Source organism: Leopardus geoffroyi, chromosome A2, assembly GCF_018350155.1.
Source record: "Leopardus geoffroyi isolate Oge1 chromosome A2, O.geoffroyi_Oge1_pat1.0, whole genome shotgun sequence".
In the NCBI taxonomy this organism is placed as follows: Eukaryota; Metazoa; Chordata; class Mammalia; order Carnivora; family Felidae; genus Leopardus; species Leopardus geoffroyi.
In genome coordinates, this window is record NC_059331.1 from 83,775,121 (window position 1) to 83,794,203 (window position 19,083).

Sequence of the window (19,083 nt, forward strand, 5' to 3'; positions counted from 1 at the left end):
ACTGGATAGAGAAGACCAGCATTTCATCAATAAATGAAAATGGTTATATCTTTCTTCCTCATGGTTAGGAAGCATAGTCAATTTAACCATGGTTGATTAGACTCAAGAGTTAACTATATGCAATCTTTATGCACAGTAGAATACTAAAACAAAAATAAACTCCATTTTTAAGTGTTTAAACACTTGAAAATTAATCCAATGTTTTTCTGTATTAATTCCATTAAACTCCCTCATATATGTTTGAACCTATATTATCCAAACAACAAGCCATGCTGCCTTAACTTTGCACATTTACCATGATACAATTAAATAATCTTGCTAATCTCTAAATAGATGCTACTAACTTAGTGCTTCTGAAATTGTCCTTTGTATACTATTAAAGTAACTGAAATCCCATTTGATGTATGTTCTGAACTTTTCCAAGTCCTTTATGTGTATACATTTTTCCTGGTTAGTCTTTATCACATTCCAAATTACAACAGTTTTGTCTCATGATTATTTACTCATGTCTCCTGAAGTTCCCTTACATAAAAATCCTATCTAGCCTGAAATCTAATGGTAGAAAGATTCATCTACAGTATTTAGTTTTTAAAAATCAACTTTCATTTTAGGACACCAGGATTCTCTTAAGACTTTTACCCCCCATAAATCATACAACTAGCGATGAAAAGACACATATTTAGGTACAAATTGAGGTCTTTAATATGCAAATCATGTGATGGCTTATGTTTTAGAGAAAATATCAAGAGTTAGTTCCTAAGGATCTTTTCTCCCTGATTCATTTTCAAAGAAGGATGAACTGATCTCATGGGAGCTTCTGTGTGCATTCACAGAAGTGTGTAATGCTCATGTTCATTATATGCCCAACAATACTGTCTCTGTGACCAAGCCCTGTCTTTCAAGACTAGAGACACAGCTTCAAAAAATATATTTTTGAAAGATCAGGCCCTGAGATACGGTTCTGGACAAATGAAAAGCCTAAATGCAGTCAACTTTGTTTATGGGGCAGGCAACAGACTGATGAGATTTTATATTATTTACAGTTAAGGTCCATAAAGAGCTAGACTAACCACCTCCCTCCCTCACTTAGCTTGGAAATCAACCAGAAGCTGGGCCCATATTCCCTTCCAGAGAGGGGTACAGGAGCCAAGTTGGCCACAACTGAATTTGGCTGGGTATATGGGGGTTTGTGAGGGGAGAGTGTCTCTGGAGCTCTCACCCAGAATCTTCTTATTCACTAGACACCAAGGAAATCCAGTGCCAAGACTGTTCCTTTCCTCCTAGTCATAGTTACTGGCGGTGGAGTAAGCAGAATTATTCAGTTGGGTCTTGCCTTATAAAAATAGTTAAGCCACCCTCACATAGTTACGATGGACTACAATTTGTTTTTTCATGGAGTTATCCAGGACCTATTCTTGGAGCCGTTTATCGACCACACAAGAGGCATACGTATTAATGTATGCATTTGTAAGAGCAGTGACATACTCTTCAATAACATCTATTCCTTTTATGGTACTGGGTATATGAAAACCAATGAGAATTTTTTGACCAAAGAAAATATGTTACAAACATCACTCTGTAGCCAAGACCAGTAGATATGCTGGACACACATGTAAGATTCCAAACAAAGCCAGGACTTCTTACATGACTGACACATTTTTGCTGCATATTCTTTGAATATGTCTGAACATTTTATTAAAAGATATACTGAGTGAAGATGGTAGATTGTGTAGGTCCAGTACATCAGTATAAAAGTAATTAGAGATAATATAAGTCAGACTTATCATTATCTTAGATGTTTTTCTTCACTTTTATGCCAAGTTAAGAGCATCCTTAATGAATGGTATTACTCCAACTGGCTATTAGGAGTCGTGGCTACAAATTCAAAGAATAATTGTTTGATTATAATATTCAGATCCATTGAATTTCTAATCATCTCCTTTATAAGAGCTATTCAAGGACTTCTAATTGAATTTATGACCTTGTACTGAAATCACATCATGAAACTCTTTATGTTTACTCATATAAGCCTAGTTATTTTACCCTTATATTTATTTTCCTTCATAGTATTTCTTTTGCACTCTAAAGAGAGATGACTTATTTAAGAAGTTAATTAACTAATGCAAAATTTATCCCTATTATCTACATATTTAATTAAGACTTCTTATTTATGTCATCGCCTTAGCAAGGACTACAAGTATTCCTGAATGTCAGCCTCTTATCTATTTCTCTCAGCTTTTAAACATAATAAAGTGCCCGGATTCTTTATTCAGTATTTCAGATCTCCTTTCTTTCATGTCACAAAAGATAAATGCACATGGCTGCACTGACAACATCACAGCTTTGAAAATGCGTCCACCCGTTACCTTATAAATAGTTCAGTCACTTACTTTAATCCATCTTCCTCTGGCCATCACTCTAATGTCAAACTTACAAGTTTAAGAATGCACTTTTCTCAACTTCTAGTTTCAAAGCAAGAGCCCAAAAGTCTATTCACTTCACTAACACAAACTGACAGGGGTAGCATTTGGACTGACAAGATGTCAATCAGTAAGCATTCTCATTTAAGAATATGTGATAGTGGTGCCCTGGCATTTTTGTTTTGATGGTATTTGGTGTTAACAATGGCAAAAGTCTACCCCTCCTAAGATGTGCGTAGGTAAAAAGGGTTGGGTTCTGAATTATCCATTTCACTTCTCTGTGTGTTTTCAACAGGTCAGTATAATAATCCATGACCTATGCCTTTTGCGTAGTTCTGGTAGTTCAAGACACCCCATATATATAGCCAAGTTTTTCTGTCTTTAATGTCAGTTTTCCAGAGCCCATAGCTTTGAGTTTATTAAAATTCAGAGCAGTGCTAAAACAAAAGAAATACACACAACACAGAGTTTCTGGAGAGATTGGGAAGTCTCTGAGGATCATGGGACTTGAAGGAAATGGATTTTGATATCTACCTAGGATCTAGGACCTGACTTGAAAAGTCCTTGAATTGTCCTACAGTTAATACAAGATTCTTAAATAAGCTGACAGGTACTAAAAAGTTGATGTGTGAATTTTATCATTTGACTGGGTCCTCTCTTTTGAAGTAGCACCTGCTCATAATCAGAGATTGTTGTTCTGTGGATTTCTATAGGTGGCATATGAGACATTTGTACCCAACACTCAACATTATCACTTTCTAAGAGTTACAGACATTTAGCTTTACTTTTCAATGCATGAGTTTCTTTTCACTTGTGAGGATCCCCTGCTGCAAACCAGAGATGAGGCTGGGAGTTACTGGGTAGATTCTATTTACAAAATAGCTGTTTCAGCTAATAAATTTAATTTTCATTCTCCTGTTTCGCAGTGTGGAGTTCTACCCCAATCATGATTCATTCTAAATCATCAACATCCTGCACTAGAGTTCATATTTATCAAAACTAATTTAAGAAGTAAGACAGGCTTTGTAGCTTGACAACTGCAAGTTTCATCTGGCTACAACATCATCATAAACCACACAATGGTAGTTAAATTTTTTTCACTTAAAAATTCCATATCTCAAAAAAAATCCATATCTCAAATCAATTTTGTCCAAAAGTCCACCATAAAAAATTAGTGCAATTTAACTTTTCTTTTAAATAATAGACATATAGGTGAACACTTATCTTTTAACATAGAAAGACAATAATGTTGTCTGTTGTACTCACACGGCACTGTGCGGAGGTAGAGGTTGTCACGAATGATTTGCTGAAGTTCGTGATCCACAGAACCCTTCTGAAATCGTAAGTTGAGGTAGTGACGAAGATCCTTATCAACAATTCCTCCTAGAATGATAAAGTTTCTTAATGAAGGATGCTGGAAGATAAGTTTTAAGTATGTAATTTGATTCTGTCTTAAATATACTCATGAACCCATTTAAACATTTATCTGCATAATAATAAAAGATAAGATTTACTGAGATAATTGTCAGGTCTGTGCTCAGCATTTTACAAGGCATTCTTTAAATTATTTTTCATTTAGAATGAAGTCTGTATTATGTCAAAAGTTATGTGTTACTCCTGAACTAATGTCACAGTATATCTTATAGCACTGCTGACAAAAAGACACCCACCCACTACCTCCATTGTCCCTTTCCTCCTAGGCTCTGGCAGGCACCATTCTACTTTCCATCTCCATGAATGTGACTGCTCTAGGTATATGATATAAGTGGAGCCATATAATATTTTCCCTTTAGTTACTGTCTTATTTCACTTAGTATGTCTTCAAGGTTTGAGAAGATTTTTAAGTTATTCAAAGTTACTATGGATTTAGATACAGTGATTTGAAAAGTTAAAAGAATAAAACCTACACAAATATTAATGTTTCATTCCCTTTATATAATAAATCAAAATAATTTTTTAAAGTGTGTGTATGAGTTAATGTTATTTTAATTATTTTTTAAGTTTATTTATTTAATTTGAGAGAGAGAGAGAGAAAGAGAGAGAAAGAGAGAGAGAGAGAGAGAGAGAGCATGTACAGGAGGGGCAGAGAGAGAGAGGATCCCAAGCAGGCTCCTCACCAGCAGTGCTGAGCCTGGTATGGGACTTGATCTCATGAACTGTGAGATCATGACCTGAGCCAAAACCAAGACTCAGACACATAACTGACTGAGCTACCCAGGTGCCCCTTCAAGTAATTTTCTATGTGCAGATATTTTTAACCTGGGACAACGTTTGAAAAATTTTAGGTAATTTTTCTTTTATTATTATACTTGTTTTATTATTATTATTATTATTATTATTATTATCCCAGAAATAATTTTAAGCCTATTTGCCATTATAATGTAGTGAAAAATAAACTGAGCCCTAGGCAAGAAAAGGTACTCTGTGGATCTACCAAAGACTAACTTCATATTTAAAGATAATTATGCAAAATTATGAAGATTTATCCAAGGCCCTTCTTATTCTATTTAAAAGAATAAATTATAAATCAAAATACCTATAAAAATATAAATAATCCTTCCTGAAATGGTTATCTTTTCAAGCATATTAGATAATTGAACCAGAACAAAAAATTAAATATAGAATAGGAAATCTATAAGAGTCACATAAATCATATTCTCTTCATCTTTTTGAATCCCCAAATTACAATTCATCAATCTTTTGCACCACCATGACCATGTAAAATAGCATTATGCGGGTGTGCATATATGCAACACAAACACCTTTTATGCAAACAGTAGTTAATGTATTTGCAAACTACATATCACAACATTTCTGAAGTTTCTGAATCCATTGTTTCAGTTGCTGCCTATCCCATTGACACAGCCTCAGTAAGATGCCATAAGAAATATTTTTAACCGAATTGATTATCAAAATTTTTCCTCTCCAAACACTGTTTCTCATATATTTGAGCAAATAATTGCAATCTAGTTTTTTCCACCCAATATAATATGATATCAGAAAACAAATGATATCCAAGGCAAACATATTGCTTATTGAGTGCACATAAGCACTATATCCAGAATGCTTGTACATCTAATTTTCCAAATTCAAAACAATTTCTTTGGTCAAAGAAGCAAAGCAGTCAAATATGAGAGTCACTTAAAACTAACACTTATCTACGATTGCCAATTATGTATACCTCCAAACGTCCTGCATTTCCATGGGTCTTGGACTTCCTGACATCCCTCTGAAGTAGTTAATTATTAGAGAGCCTGAAATGCTGTTTTTCTCCTTCGGTCTTTTCTGGTCAACAGATCATGCCCACCCTTGCCGCTAATTCATTACAGTCACAGAGCCAGCATCATGCCTGCCTGTTTTCAGCTGTCATTTCCACAGAGTTCGAAGTACACAGGTCCTTCAACAACTGCACTCCGGCTTTCTTCTCTTTTTCTTTCTGTCGAATATGTGGGACATGCCAAGTGATGAGATGCTTTCTAGCAGCCGGAGAAAATGCTAACTATAGAACAACAGATGCAGTCTGTCCACTAAAGTGAGCTAGAATCACTCACCTAATGTTACATGGATAAGCTCACATTTTGTAGTCCAAGATGATTCTTTTCCCTGAAAACAAATTATCAGTTTAAACCATTTTTCTACTGCAAATATGCTACATTCACCCTCTCAAAAATGAACTTCTGTAAGAAAACAACAACAAAAAGCTGTCTATTCATTCAGTGACTTTTTCCCCCCATGGAAGGATCTGCTGAAGCTTCTGAGAATTAATATAAAATTTCTTCCATTAATTAAAATGAAAGACAAATGATGACAATTATTTTGGAAGGATTTCTCTTGCCTCATATTTCAAAAATACTTTATTGTTCATAATTTTTCATCACATCTTTCAAGTAAAAAAAATTTATTTATCCTTATTATGGGAACTTCTGCTATGTGCCTACCCAGTATTCTGTCCTTTGTTCTTTTTCTCTTCTTTTTTTTTTTCTTTTTAATTAAGAATACTGACTTAGTTTCAGGCCCAAATATGCTCAGCTTTAGGACGTGGATCACAGTGGTCTGAAATAGTCATACGACCTAGTTCCTCACTTTCCTGGCTGTCCTTTCAACTTCCAGAAGCTGTGTTCTGGCCATTGAGACCTAACATAGAAGGAGAGTATTTCTTTATTAACTAAACTAGACCAGCTCTCTAAGATGAAGCAGCCATAAAGGGATATGACATGCATAAGGGAAAAATCCAACATGCTAAGGATACTGGAGTAGAAGTTAGAAACAACCTGAACCCCTGATGGCTTCAATGAGCAGCTAAAATAATATAGGCAACTACATAGCATATATTTCTAAAGCTATTATGGTTTTATGTTATTTGCAAGTTTACATGATCCCAACTGATACATGTGTAGGTATAGAACTATTTTATATATATGTATATATGTGTATATATGTGTAGAGAGCGCACACACACACACACACACACACACACACACACACTTAAGGGCACATGTTCCCTTAATTAGCAAGTTAAATTAGAGAAGAATTAAGCAACAGGAGTGGGCAATAGCTGAGCTGAAAAATAGCTCTTGGGTCTCAAGATTACCTGATTTCAGGTTAAGTGTTCAGTAAATGTTACCTATTATTAAAACAAATGAATAATCTGCTACATTATTTGCCATAGTTATAACTTTTGGTCATATTGTTATTTTTTTTCCATGGAGTTTCTGTTGTGTCATTTGTTAGTGATACCTAGATTTGCTGCCTTAGAAGATGCCTACATCAATCATTCTGTTAAGCAGAGCACTGCCACCGCCAATGCCTTAGCATTATATTCTTTGAAAAGTTCAGTAGCTCTTTTATTATATTTAAAAATTTTTTAAATACTTCATTTAACTGTGATTTTTCCCATTTATTTTACAAAATAAAACAAGTTAGAAGATATAATATGTTTTCAAATCACATATTTGTTAGTAAGAGATCTGGGAAGGATTTGAAGCTGATGATTCTGCTAAAGAACATGTACTTAAGTTTCTTAACCTATAGTCTGGAAACCAAACTTCTTTTTAAAATTTTATTTTTTTTATTTTTTTTTTCAACGTTTATTTATTTTTGGGACAGAGAGAGACAGAGCATGAACGGGGGAGGGGCAGAGAGAGAGGGAGACACAGAATCGGAAACAGGCTCCAGGCTCTGAGCCATCAGCCCAGAGCCCAATGCGGGGCTCGAACTCACGGACCGCGAGATCGTGACCTGGCTGAAGTCGGACGCTTAACCGACTGCGCCACCCAGGCGCCCCTAAAATTTTTTTTTAATATTTATTTATTTTTGAAGGAGAGAGAGAGAGAGAATGTGAGCAGGGGAATGGCAGAGAGAGAGGGAGACACAAAATCAGAAGCAGGCTCCAGGTTCCGAACTGTCTGCACAGAGCCTGATGCAGGGCTCAAACTCATGGACAGTGAGATCATGACCTGAGCTGAAGTCAAACGCTCAACCGACTGAGCCATCCAGGCACTGCTGAAGACCAAACTTCTTAGTTCAAGGCAGTCGAGTCCTTTCTCAACATGACCTCAAACAAGCTTTTCAGCCTGACATCAAAGGTTAACTTATGAAGAACCCTTAAGACAGAACGTGATTCAAACTCTTAATTTGTATTGCGAATGAAGAAAGTGGAGCTCTAACAAATTATCTGACACTGGGCTTGGAGCAAAGATGAAATGGGGACCGGGGAAAGCATCAGGAAGAAACTCCCATGGAGTTTGAGAATGAAAACTGTAAATGTACCATTTGAAAGTAGAGTGCATCTCTATGGTTTCCAAGTTTTCAGAAATTTGCCCAGTAGAACTGCTTTGCCCCCTTTACTACTTGAATGCCTAGATTGAGGAAGCTATGAAAGAAGATGCCACTTGGCTCAGGTGGACAGAAACTCCTTGGCATTTTCCTTAAGACAAATTGTTAGTTGTAGTCTTGTAGCTAATGCTGGTCACTTATCTAAGGTTGAGGGAAAAACACACCAGGCTCTGTAATGTTTGTGCCAAGGGTCTGATTGCTAGTTCGTGACAGGTGTAGTCCCATCCCTCATTAGTGGGCATGGCTATTAGCTCAAACTTTCTCTTCCCTTCAGTCAAATGCTTCTTGAAATCAGCTTGCACTTTCTAAACTAAATGTACATTGAGAAGAGTAATTTACTGATTGGGATGGTAGAGGGTGCATAGAAAGAAGAAGGTGAAGATGACCAGAAAGCCAAAGTCTGGCTCATTCTGATGTCATCTATTCATCCTGTACTTCCTTCTCTTTACCTCAGGTTTTGTTGTTGTTGTTTGTTTGTTTGTTTTGTTTTTTGTTTTATCCATTAATCCTCTACAAGATGTTGAAGTGGGTATTTGATTTTTGTGTTTGTGCTTTATATTTTGTACTCATCTTTGTGCTTTATGTTGCACTACCTTCCTTTGTTAGCAGCACCTTTATTTCTTTTTTCCCAGTAGCCAAATCAATCTCATTCTGCTTAAATGGGGTTAGACTTTTAGTCAATCTGCCTTTGTGTCTTGCTTAGCCAATAAAAGTTTCTCTTCCAGGAGTGGACCTTATAAGTGGAGTGACCCAAGAAAGTGAATGCAAAATGCATTCATCCTGAAAGTGGCACCCATCATTTTTGCTTTCTGGACACACAGAACTGTCCTTATCCTGCATTTTCCTAGCCACCTTTGTTAGTTTCCCCTTTGTTGTTTGCAATTGAGGAAACTGCATGAATAAGAATGTCTTCCCTTTGATATTACCCATGGAATTCTCATCCACTCTTCAGCTTAAAATTATCCTTCCCTTGGCCTTCCTTATGATACTTTGGTCTTCTTCCTTCTCTGAACTTCTATATCCAGGCCACCTTTCTTAAGCACTTTGCACATTCTAATAGGCCATACAATGACTGGAGAGTCTACATTATGTTGTATAGTAAACTGTGAGCCCTCCAGGACAGGGAATTCCCTAGTCATTATATATCTTCTCCCTCTTCTCACTTCAATATCTAAAGCAGTGCCTTCTTGATATACAAGGCCCTGTAATTTTTCCTGAATAAATAGATCACAAATACTGTAGTGCACCAACACTTACTCATGGAGTTGTCTTTCACTTCTGGTCTCATTTTTCTCACTTGTAAAAGATGGGCGTTTTATCATTTTGGGCTGCTATAACAGAATACCATTACACTGAGTGGCTTAAACAACAGGTATTCTTTCTTACAGTTCGGGATGCTAAGTCCAAGATCAAGAAGCTAGCAGACTGGGTGTCTGGCGAGGGCACTCTTCCTAGTCAGCAAAGGGCCATCTTTTTCTTGTATCCTCACATAGCTGAGAGAGAAATCATCTCTCTGATGTTTCGTATTAAAGGTACTTGTCCCATTAATGAGAGCTCCACTTTTATAACCTAATAACTTCTCAAAGGTCCCACTTCCTAATACCATAACATTGGAGGTTAGAATTTCAATTTACGACTTTTGGAGGAGGCAAACATTCAGTCCATAACAGTATGTGCAGGACCAAATAAGGTCTCCACTAGATCTAAATTCTATGCTTCCATATAAAGTGTTTACTAAGTGCATTTTAGAGTTTGAGGATCTTTTTTTCTGTAATCAAGCAAATTAATTTCATTAAGTATTTATAATTATAGATCACAAGTTATCCATAGTCCATAAGAAATAAAGCCATGGATAATATCTCCCTAGGATCCTGGGTTTTTTTGTTTGTTTGTTTGTTTGTTTTTTCCTGAATTGTCCAGGAAGCTAAGATCGTCAGCAGACAATTGACTTCATACATTGTCTTTGTCAAATAAGTAGTAAAATAACCAAGCAGAGCAGTCTAGGAGAAATTGGAAGAAGAGAAAGGTCTATCCATATCTCTTAAAATAATGCCCCTAGAGTAATTGCACATTTATTTTATCTTAATTTATTGGATGGTGGGGAAGTCGAGGAATAGACAATAGGAAAGCATTATAAGGCTATGTTGCTATGTTCCTTTTCAAAAACTAGTTTCTGCTTGGCTTACCTCAAAAATGGAGAAATAAATCACAGGAAGGTTGATTTATTATTTTAAGATCCACAGCCACAAAATAGGTGACAGACATATCTAATCCAGTCTCCTGGATCAGGCTCCAACCCCTTTTTAGGTGGAAAATTGTATCTGTGGTTTCTGATGATCTAGAGGCCCATCTCATTTTCAGGCAGCTGGAGTACTGGATGCATTTCATCTATACAGGCCATTCTATAAATTGTGAGCCAGTAAAACTGTTCTTCCCCCAGTAATTCTCCTTTGCCTATTTTAAATAGGAGTACACATATAAGACCCATGGTAACTCCCTGTAGATGAAATAATCTGGTTAATTGCTTTTCCATAGCTGGAAACATTTAGATAGATGAAAATTTGTATCCCTTCTATGTGTTACTTGTAATCTTAGAGAGTATAGCCAATCCTTTTCATCATGTTTTAATATCTTTGTGTGTTGTTTTTCTTCAAATTTTAGTTGTTTTCTTCATATTTTGTATAAGAAATGCAATAATAAAAGAGTCAACTAAATATATTAAGCAGTTGCAAATCATTAGGAGATTCAAAACTGCAGAGAATAATTGCTGTTTCAGAAAAAATGACTAAGATAGATGTAAGTGGTTTATAATATTCTCCAGCTCTATTGAAAATGGCTTTTTATCATTTCCTTCCCCCTACTACTGCACAGATGGGATATTATTATTGAGTTTCATTTTTCATTGTTAGTCTTGGTTTCAAAGTAAATGTTAGAGTTGTTCAAAGTTGTTCTTAGAGTTGTTATAGAAATATTATAGGTTCCCATAGAGAAGAAATGAATTCTTGCTATATGCCTGGTATTGTGCTAAGTGCTGTATAGGCGTTACCCCCAAATTTTATAATAGCGAAAGGTAAAGGATGGGCACGTAGTTGAAAACAAACTCAAGTGTATCTAAATTTTCTATAATATTTCAAGATGGCTAATTCAGTGCAGGAATAGGGTATTTTCTATTAATTTCTTTGGCTCATCTAACTCAAACATTAGGTGTTCTTTATAAAAAGCAGGATGTCACAACAAATTCAACATAATGAAAGAAAAAAGATATATGTTGAAAAAATAATCTGGCTGAATTCAATCTATTTGTTTTTTAAAATAAGAGATTATACCACTGTAAGTTTAAAGGGAGAAAACAATATCGCAGGATAGTTATGAATTGATTTGAAATTTTTTTTTTTTTTTAATTTTTTTTTTTCAACGTTTATTTATTTTTGGGACAGAGAGAGACAGAGCATGAACGGGGGAGGGGCAGAGAGAGAGGGAGACACAGAGTCGGAAACAGGCTCCAGGCTCTGAGCCATCAGCCCAGAGCCTGACGCGGGGCTCGAACTCACGGACCGCGAGATCGTGACCTGGCTGAAGTCGGACGCTTAACCGACTGCGCCACCCAGGCGCCCCTTGATTTGAAATTTTTAATTAAAGATTTATAAATGTCAACGCTCTAAGGTTTCTATGTAAAATGACTAAGGTCATAGGAAGAAACTATTGTCCAAAATATCTACATAATTCACCAGGTAAAGTTGTGTTTGTTTTGTTTTTCACTTGGGGTCTTGGTTTATTGCCTTTTAAACTATTTTCCAGAGTTTAAGTATAATTAAAAAAAAACACAGTGATAAAAATATTAAAATTGGTTTTTTGAAAATCCAAGCATCTATTCACATTAATTTTTAAAGGTATAAAACAAATTGCTCATATTAGGTATGCCTGAAACATATTCACTTATAAAATTAAAAGTGAACATGTGAATGATATTTGAGCAATGAATATTCAAGTGTCCTTCATTTTATATTAGCAAGCTATTATCCTCAAGTCAACTAACTGAAAAATTGTATTTTTAAAGAGGTGATACTTATTGTGGGTAAAACTGATAAGTATTATCAAGAATAAATTTATAAACATCTGGCATTATTTTGTATTTTGAGAATGATAAAACAAGGTCAATCCTCTCACTTGATTTTTTGCTAACCTGCTGCAATTTAAACCATCAGATGACCTGGTGCAATCAACAGTTCACTCCAAATGTTTTCATGCTTAAAGGTATGATGGCATAGACCACATTGCCCAAACTGATTTAAAAAACCACAGCTCTTTTTATGAGCCCATTTTACAATGGTAATACAAAGAAATTCCCTTACAAAAATGGTTTCAAAGAACAGACTAATATATCCTCTATAAGGACTGTGTCCTGACAGACTACAGCTAATGAAGTTATAAGAATTCTAGGCACATGATTTGAATTGCTACAAGGCTGACTTCAACTAATGAGGAGTGTGTTCCAAAAGTTTATTTGAAATGCAGAACATTCTTTTTTTCCTGTAGAAATAATGCAGCATATTTTAATTATGTCTTTGGCCCATCTATAAGTCTTTTAAATTAATTAGGCACCTAAAATATATTATCTATGGTATGCTAGAAACACATAATTGTTATATTTGCCATGTATAACAATGCTTCTTGAGAGGTGGGGGCAAGGGGAAAATGGCTACAGTTCCAAGTTAGGCTGACAGGTTCTAAAAATTCCAAACACTTTCTTTCAAAGGGAGTTAGAATGGAACACCCCCAGCTCCAAGACCTTGGTGGGGATTCTTGTCAAAGATTCCTCAGGGCAAGTATAGGTTAGGAGTAGGCAGAAGAGGGGCAGCCAACTGGGAGGGTAATTCCATATGCCCTTGTATAAATGGTTATGGAACCATAAGCTTTGTGCTCATGTATTTCCTCACAGCCCTGCTCAGCCCAAACTCCTTTTTTCTTTGGAGGTACTCAGCCCACAGTTTATTCTGAGGTCTTGCCTGCCTCAGTTTGTTCCACCATCATCCACTTGGTTTGATTTCACTATAAAATGAACTGTAATCTCCTCCCTATTTACTATTTTAGAAGCAAACACAAAATCATTTTGAGATTTCCTGAGCATTCTTAAAAATACTTTATTACTCATCGAATTATGAAAAAAAATCTGAAATGTGTTTCCCCATAAAACCTTGTAATCCCCTAGCCATTTTATCTGCATACCCCCCTCCTCTGACCAATACATAAGGATTGCATACATAGTATGTATTATAAATATATTATGGACCCTGTAGAAAAGACAATGGTAGTGGATAATAGTGGAAAATTGATGGTTACAAAGCCTAGAAGGTATTTTCAGATTGCAGAAGAAATCTAAGCTCACCTACTTCAGTTACATATGTCATTCAAGGAATAGGATGTGTGTTTGTGTGCTTGAATGCATAGATATGTGTGTTAAGGAAGCCTAAGTGGGTGGACAATAAGGACTAAGAAAATAGCCACTGAGGGCTATGAGAATGAAGGTAGAGAGAAGATTTTATCATTCTTGTCCCCCTACGTTGTTACTACTTTCACTCCTGAAAGCCAAGGCCCTGGTCTGACTCAGAAGAGAAATGAGAAGCAGAGGGTTTGAGAGATTGAATCCAAATGACATTCTGAGATTGCAGTGGAAAGGGAAGAGGGAGGAAAATAACTCTCAAGCACTGGAAGCTGGAAGAGAAAACCATGCCTGTTACCAACATTGTTGTGCCCCCAAGTGGCTGGAAGAGAAGTGTATGATTCAAACGAGAAGTATAGTGGAGGACCCTGAAAGTGAGTTGTATTATAATGGACTTTCACTGAATTACAAAATTACTTCCTCCAACTAGAGTTTTAGGGGCTATTTATATACTTTCCAGACATAGTTCTATAGATTAGCAAATTCAATTATCTGTACCTAAAGGCAATCAATTAAAATTTCCTAAGAATTCATTTTTAGACATCTGGGACTGTATTGCCTGTAGAATTATAGGGAAGACTGAGCCAACAATGGGAAAGAAGAAAGAATATACAATTAACCAAAGGCATTCTTTTTTTAAGTTTATTTATTTATTTTGGGAGCAAGAGAGAACATGCATGTCTGGGAGTTGTGGAGGAGCAGAGAGAAAGGGAGAGAGAGAGAGAGAATCCCAAGCAAGCTTTGCACTGTCAGCTCAGAGCCTCATGCAGGGCTCTAACCCATGAACCATGAGATCATGATCTGAGATGAAGTCAGATGCTTACCCCACTGAGCCACTCAGGTGCCCCCCTCCAAAGGCATTCTTGATTGCTTTCTGTCCCCTGATTACATGTAAAATTGTGCATGATTTTTGAGCTGATAAAGGGATATTTAGAGGTTGCCATCTTTAGCAAACCCCGCTCATCCTTTGAACTGCTTGCAATAGAAACCTACTGAAAACATCTCTTTAAAGTAAACTTCCATTTGACTGACCTATTATTATTTAATCTTAACATTTTTTTTTTTAATTTTTTTTTTCAACGTTTATTTATTTTTGGGGGGACAGAGAGAGACAGAGCATGAACGGGGGAGGGGCAGAGAGAGAGGGAGACACAGAATCGGAAACAGGCTCCAGGCTCTGAGCCATCAGCCCAGAGCCCGACGCGGGGCTCGAACTCACGGACCGCGAGATCGTGACCTGGCTGAAGTCGGACGCTTAACCGACTGCGCCACCCAGGCGCCCCAAATCTTAACATTTTTTAATGAAAATATTATGTGACTGTTTACCTAAGGATATATTTTGAATCAAGACAATAAGTAGAGGTTACAAACTTCATAGGAATTTAGTTTTTATTGCTTTATGAAAAGAAATAGCTAGAGGAGAATAAAAAAACCAAATCTGACAAGGGGAGGAAATACATACACACAAACACATGGTATAGGAGTTCACATTTTGGGGTGTTGTTAAAGGGGTAATTGTATTAAGAGGAGCTGAAGGTAACTACTTTCTGTGGGAAGGCCCAAGAAGTAGAAAAGATTTTTATGCTGCCCACTAATATTTATCACATAACATCACCATTATATTATGAAAATTAGGGGGTAGTAGAGATAAATGTTGCTATTCTTCAGTTGGGACAAACTTCATTTTCCTGCCTAGTGCAACTTTTATTCTTTAAAGCCTAGTATAATGCTGTATAATTGATTTGGATTCAATAAATATTGGTTGAATTACATTCTTTCTCAATTGATGACTTAAATGTTTTTCCTAGTATTAATAAATATTTCAAATACATGAAAGCAACAATACAGTCAGTATGATTTATAAAATTCAGAAAAGCTTCTTATCATAAAAGAGTTGTCTACCATTACTATATATTTCTTTTTTAAAATTTTTTTTATTCTTTTTGAGAGAGAGACACACACAGAGCATGAGCAGGGGAAGGGCAGAGATGAAGACACAGAATCTGAAGCAGGCTCCAGGCTCTGAGCTGTCAGCCCAATGCAGGGTTCCAACTCACGAGCTACCAGATCATGACCCTAGCTGAAGTCGGATGCTTAACCTACTGAGCCATCTAGGTGCCTCTGTATATTTCTTTTTTGAACTGATACTATGAGTTTTTTGTTAGGTCACACAAGTGGCTTTTATACAATTAACCCTGTATGGTAAATATCTCATTTGAATGAAGTTTTACTTTCTTTTGCCAAATAATCACCACCATAATCTAAGAGAAATATTATTGTTCTTGAAAGTAAGAACAAAAACAAACACACTTTGTAGTATGTTTATTTTATATTTTAGGAAGTATGTGACCAAGAATCCTTAATATCATCTGGGATGATATTAACATTGATTGGTTAGCCATGTGCCTTTATTATATACTATTGAAAATCATAGTATAGCAAAGAAATACAATGATTTTAAGTCTCCTTTCTCCATAATTTTTACAACATAGTACAGTGATAATCAGTTTTTCATGAGTAACACTTTTAAAGATAATATCTAATAGCTAACTTGAAAAATCTGAAATTTTCACTACTTTGAAAATAAAGTATCCACTGACCTGAGAATTATCTTGTTTTATTAATATCAACATGACAGTTATTAATTTTTTAATAATAAAGATATTTGAAACAATTCATTAAGAAGAAGGAAGATTTCAGGGACAATTTGCTAAAGATGGGGTTTATATTTGACAGAAAACACCATTTTGAGTAAAGACCCTCTCCAATGTGTAATCTTTGGTGATTTTGTAGCTATCATTATACTTGACTCAAAATGTTATTATATTCTTGATTCTAGCTTCAAACTAGACAATTCTGTTTTGCAGTGAGAGAGGATACATTTGAGGACTAATTTTTAATTCAAATTCTTTAGTGTAAAATACAGAATATGAAGTCTAGAGTAGTAAAATTATTTAAAGTTTCATCTACTCAACGTTAACTAACTACAATAATATGATTGCTCTTTCTGTGTGTAGAATGTGATTTATTTCAAAATCTTTTAGTATTTATCACTGCATTTGTCCAACATAAGAACTGTATACAGTAAATAGGGTAAAATACATGAAAGTAACATGTATGTTGTGTTTTAATTTACAAATGATTAAAGCATTTCAGACATTAATTGACTTGGCTAATCATAGTACAGGGCTGCAACATTTACTTAAGTCTCTTGATTCTGTGCCAGGCAATATCTCTTCTATGTTAGAAATAAGCAACTAGTAGGGAGAAGAAGAAGAAGAGAAATAAGCAACTAGCAGCAACACACAAGACAGCATGTTCCAAAGAAGACCTATCAGAATTACCTGGTTATTCTGTGTACGACACAAGTGGCTCCTCATCTCTAAGGATGAGCCGCTCCTGCTGACAGAAGTGTGTCACATTCTCCATGGTACTGGGCCCAAAGAAAGGTCTGAAGTTCTGCTTTAAGTTCAGATCCTAGCCTTACATGCAAAATGCTGAGCTTAATTCTTGAGAAAACAAAACATGAGTGGACAGGAGTTGGTGACTGAAATAGATTTGGATTTGGTGAAGGAAGAATCAAAGATTTCACCAAGATTTCCAGCTGAGTGATTGAGAAAATGATGGCGACACTGGCAGAGATTAGACTGTTGAGACAAGGGGGTACTATTTTTTAAGGGTGTGGCAACTTGGCTGACCATACTGGGCGAATGAACAAAAAAGGAGGTAATAGGAGACAGAATCTACTGTATTGATGATGTGAGTGGTATTATGGCATATCCCTCTCAAACAATTGATCTTATGATTCACTTAAAATCAGTCAATAGTGAGGATATTAGAACAAAAATCCCAGAATTCTCCCTGAAAATAAAGTTCCCCAAATCTATTTTAGGATGATGCTTTTCAATTTATATGACTTGGATTATTTATATATAACACTGAGGGATAATTTGTATGCAAATATGTTGTCACAGTCCATGATAAAATTGCAAAAGCCTGGAATACTGATAGGGAACTTATCACTGATTACCTTCACAAGTGGCTCTCAGAAAGGGAATCTCAATAAATCACTCCCATTCTTTCTAAACAACTATCACCTTATCAGCATGCTAAGAGTTAGAGATAGCAATCATGTTCTTTAGAAGCATGATACAAATCACCAAGGAGCTGCAACAAATCGTGCCTCATTCTTAAATTATCATGTTTTGAATTACCTTCCCTTTCCCTGTTTTACTTGGTTCATATCTCTGCTCAAATATTACTCCTCACCCTGCCTAAACTTGCTTATCTCCCACAACCCCATTGTCATCATTCACTTCTCTACTTGCCTGCATAGCTGTTACCACTACCTAAGTTATATTGTTTATTTGCCTGTTTGTTTAGAGGTTGTTAGAATGTAAGTTCCATGAGAGAGCAGAGTCTGACACCTAGTAGGTATTTAATAGGTATTTGCTCATTGGTAAACAAAATGGATGCAAATAAAAACACTTCTGGAAAGACTATAAACCAGTAATAGTCCAACACAATAATAAGATCCCATTATGTCTCAAAAATGCCTAATTTTTCTACATTAAATGTTTAACAGGCTCCATGACTTATTTGTATTAAGAGCTAGATTAATATCCATGACCACGAAGGGCAATTAGCAAATTTTATAAATTATGCTAACTCATTACATTTCAGTTACAATGGAAAATTGGTGGCATCTTGAGGTCAAGTTTTATGTCTTGATTAAAGGTGCCTGTATAAAAAAATATTTACTGATTTTCACTTCCTTTTGTAAAATACATACTCAGTTTATTCTATTAATAATTTAAAAATCCCATGGTCAAAACACATTTTTGTGAGAAAAAGATTGATTGAAGTTAAAGTATATGATGATTTATGAGTATAATATAAATGTTATATTAAAATTGATTTAGATCTGTCATCACAAATTTCATCTTTAGCAATCAACATACAGAAAAGAATCATCAAATATACAATTAAAATAATCCTTACTATCTGCAATGTATTCACACAAGGTATGAAACTGTATAGAATATTAACTGTTATGTGATCATATTATGATGTTACCAGAAAGTACCAGAAAATGATGGCACAGACTCAAATACATCTATTTAGCCTTCAGCTGAAATTTATATTAGCGAAAATGGTAGCTTTTGACCTAGTGAATCATCATGAAGAAAAGTGGATGCCAAATGCAATTAGTTTTAGTATGTAACTTTTCATGCTTCAAAACAGTATTTGCCAAGCAAATATTCTCTGTCATTCTCTTGATTTCAATCAACGTAAGATTATAGGGCACATTACCCATTCTGAAAGTGAAACTTTAACTTTAGGTCTAAATTTATTTAACTATAAACTTAGAATTAAGTGTTAAATTTT

At 35.5% G+C, this 19,083-nt stretch overlaps 1 protein-coding gene across 9 annotated transcripts in view; it reads right to left on the bottom strand.

The window, feature by feature from the left end:
- MAGI2 (membrane associated guanylate kinase, WW and PDZ domain containing 2) overlaps positions 1–19,083 on the bottom strand; it is a 1,332,179-nt gene that overhangs the window by 941,229 nt on the left and 371,867 nt on the right. For all 9 annotated transcript variants that reach the window (XM_045494592.1, XM_045494594.1, XM_045494593.1 and 6 more), the window contains exon 2: positions 3,687–3,803. In XM_045494592.1, the coding sequence (XP_045350548.1) occupies positions 3,687–3,803 (117 nt within the window). The remainder of the gene's footprint in view (positions 1–3,686; positions 3,804–19,083) is intronic.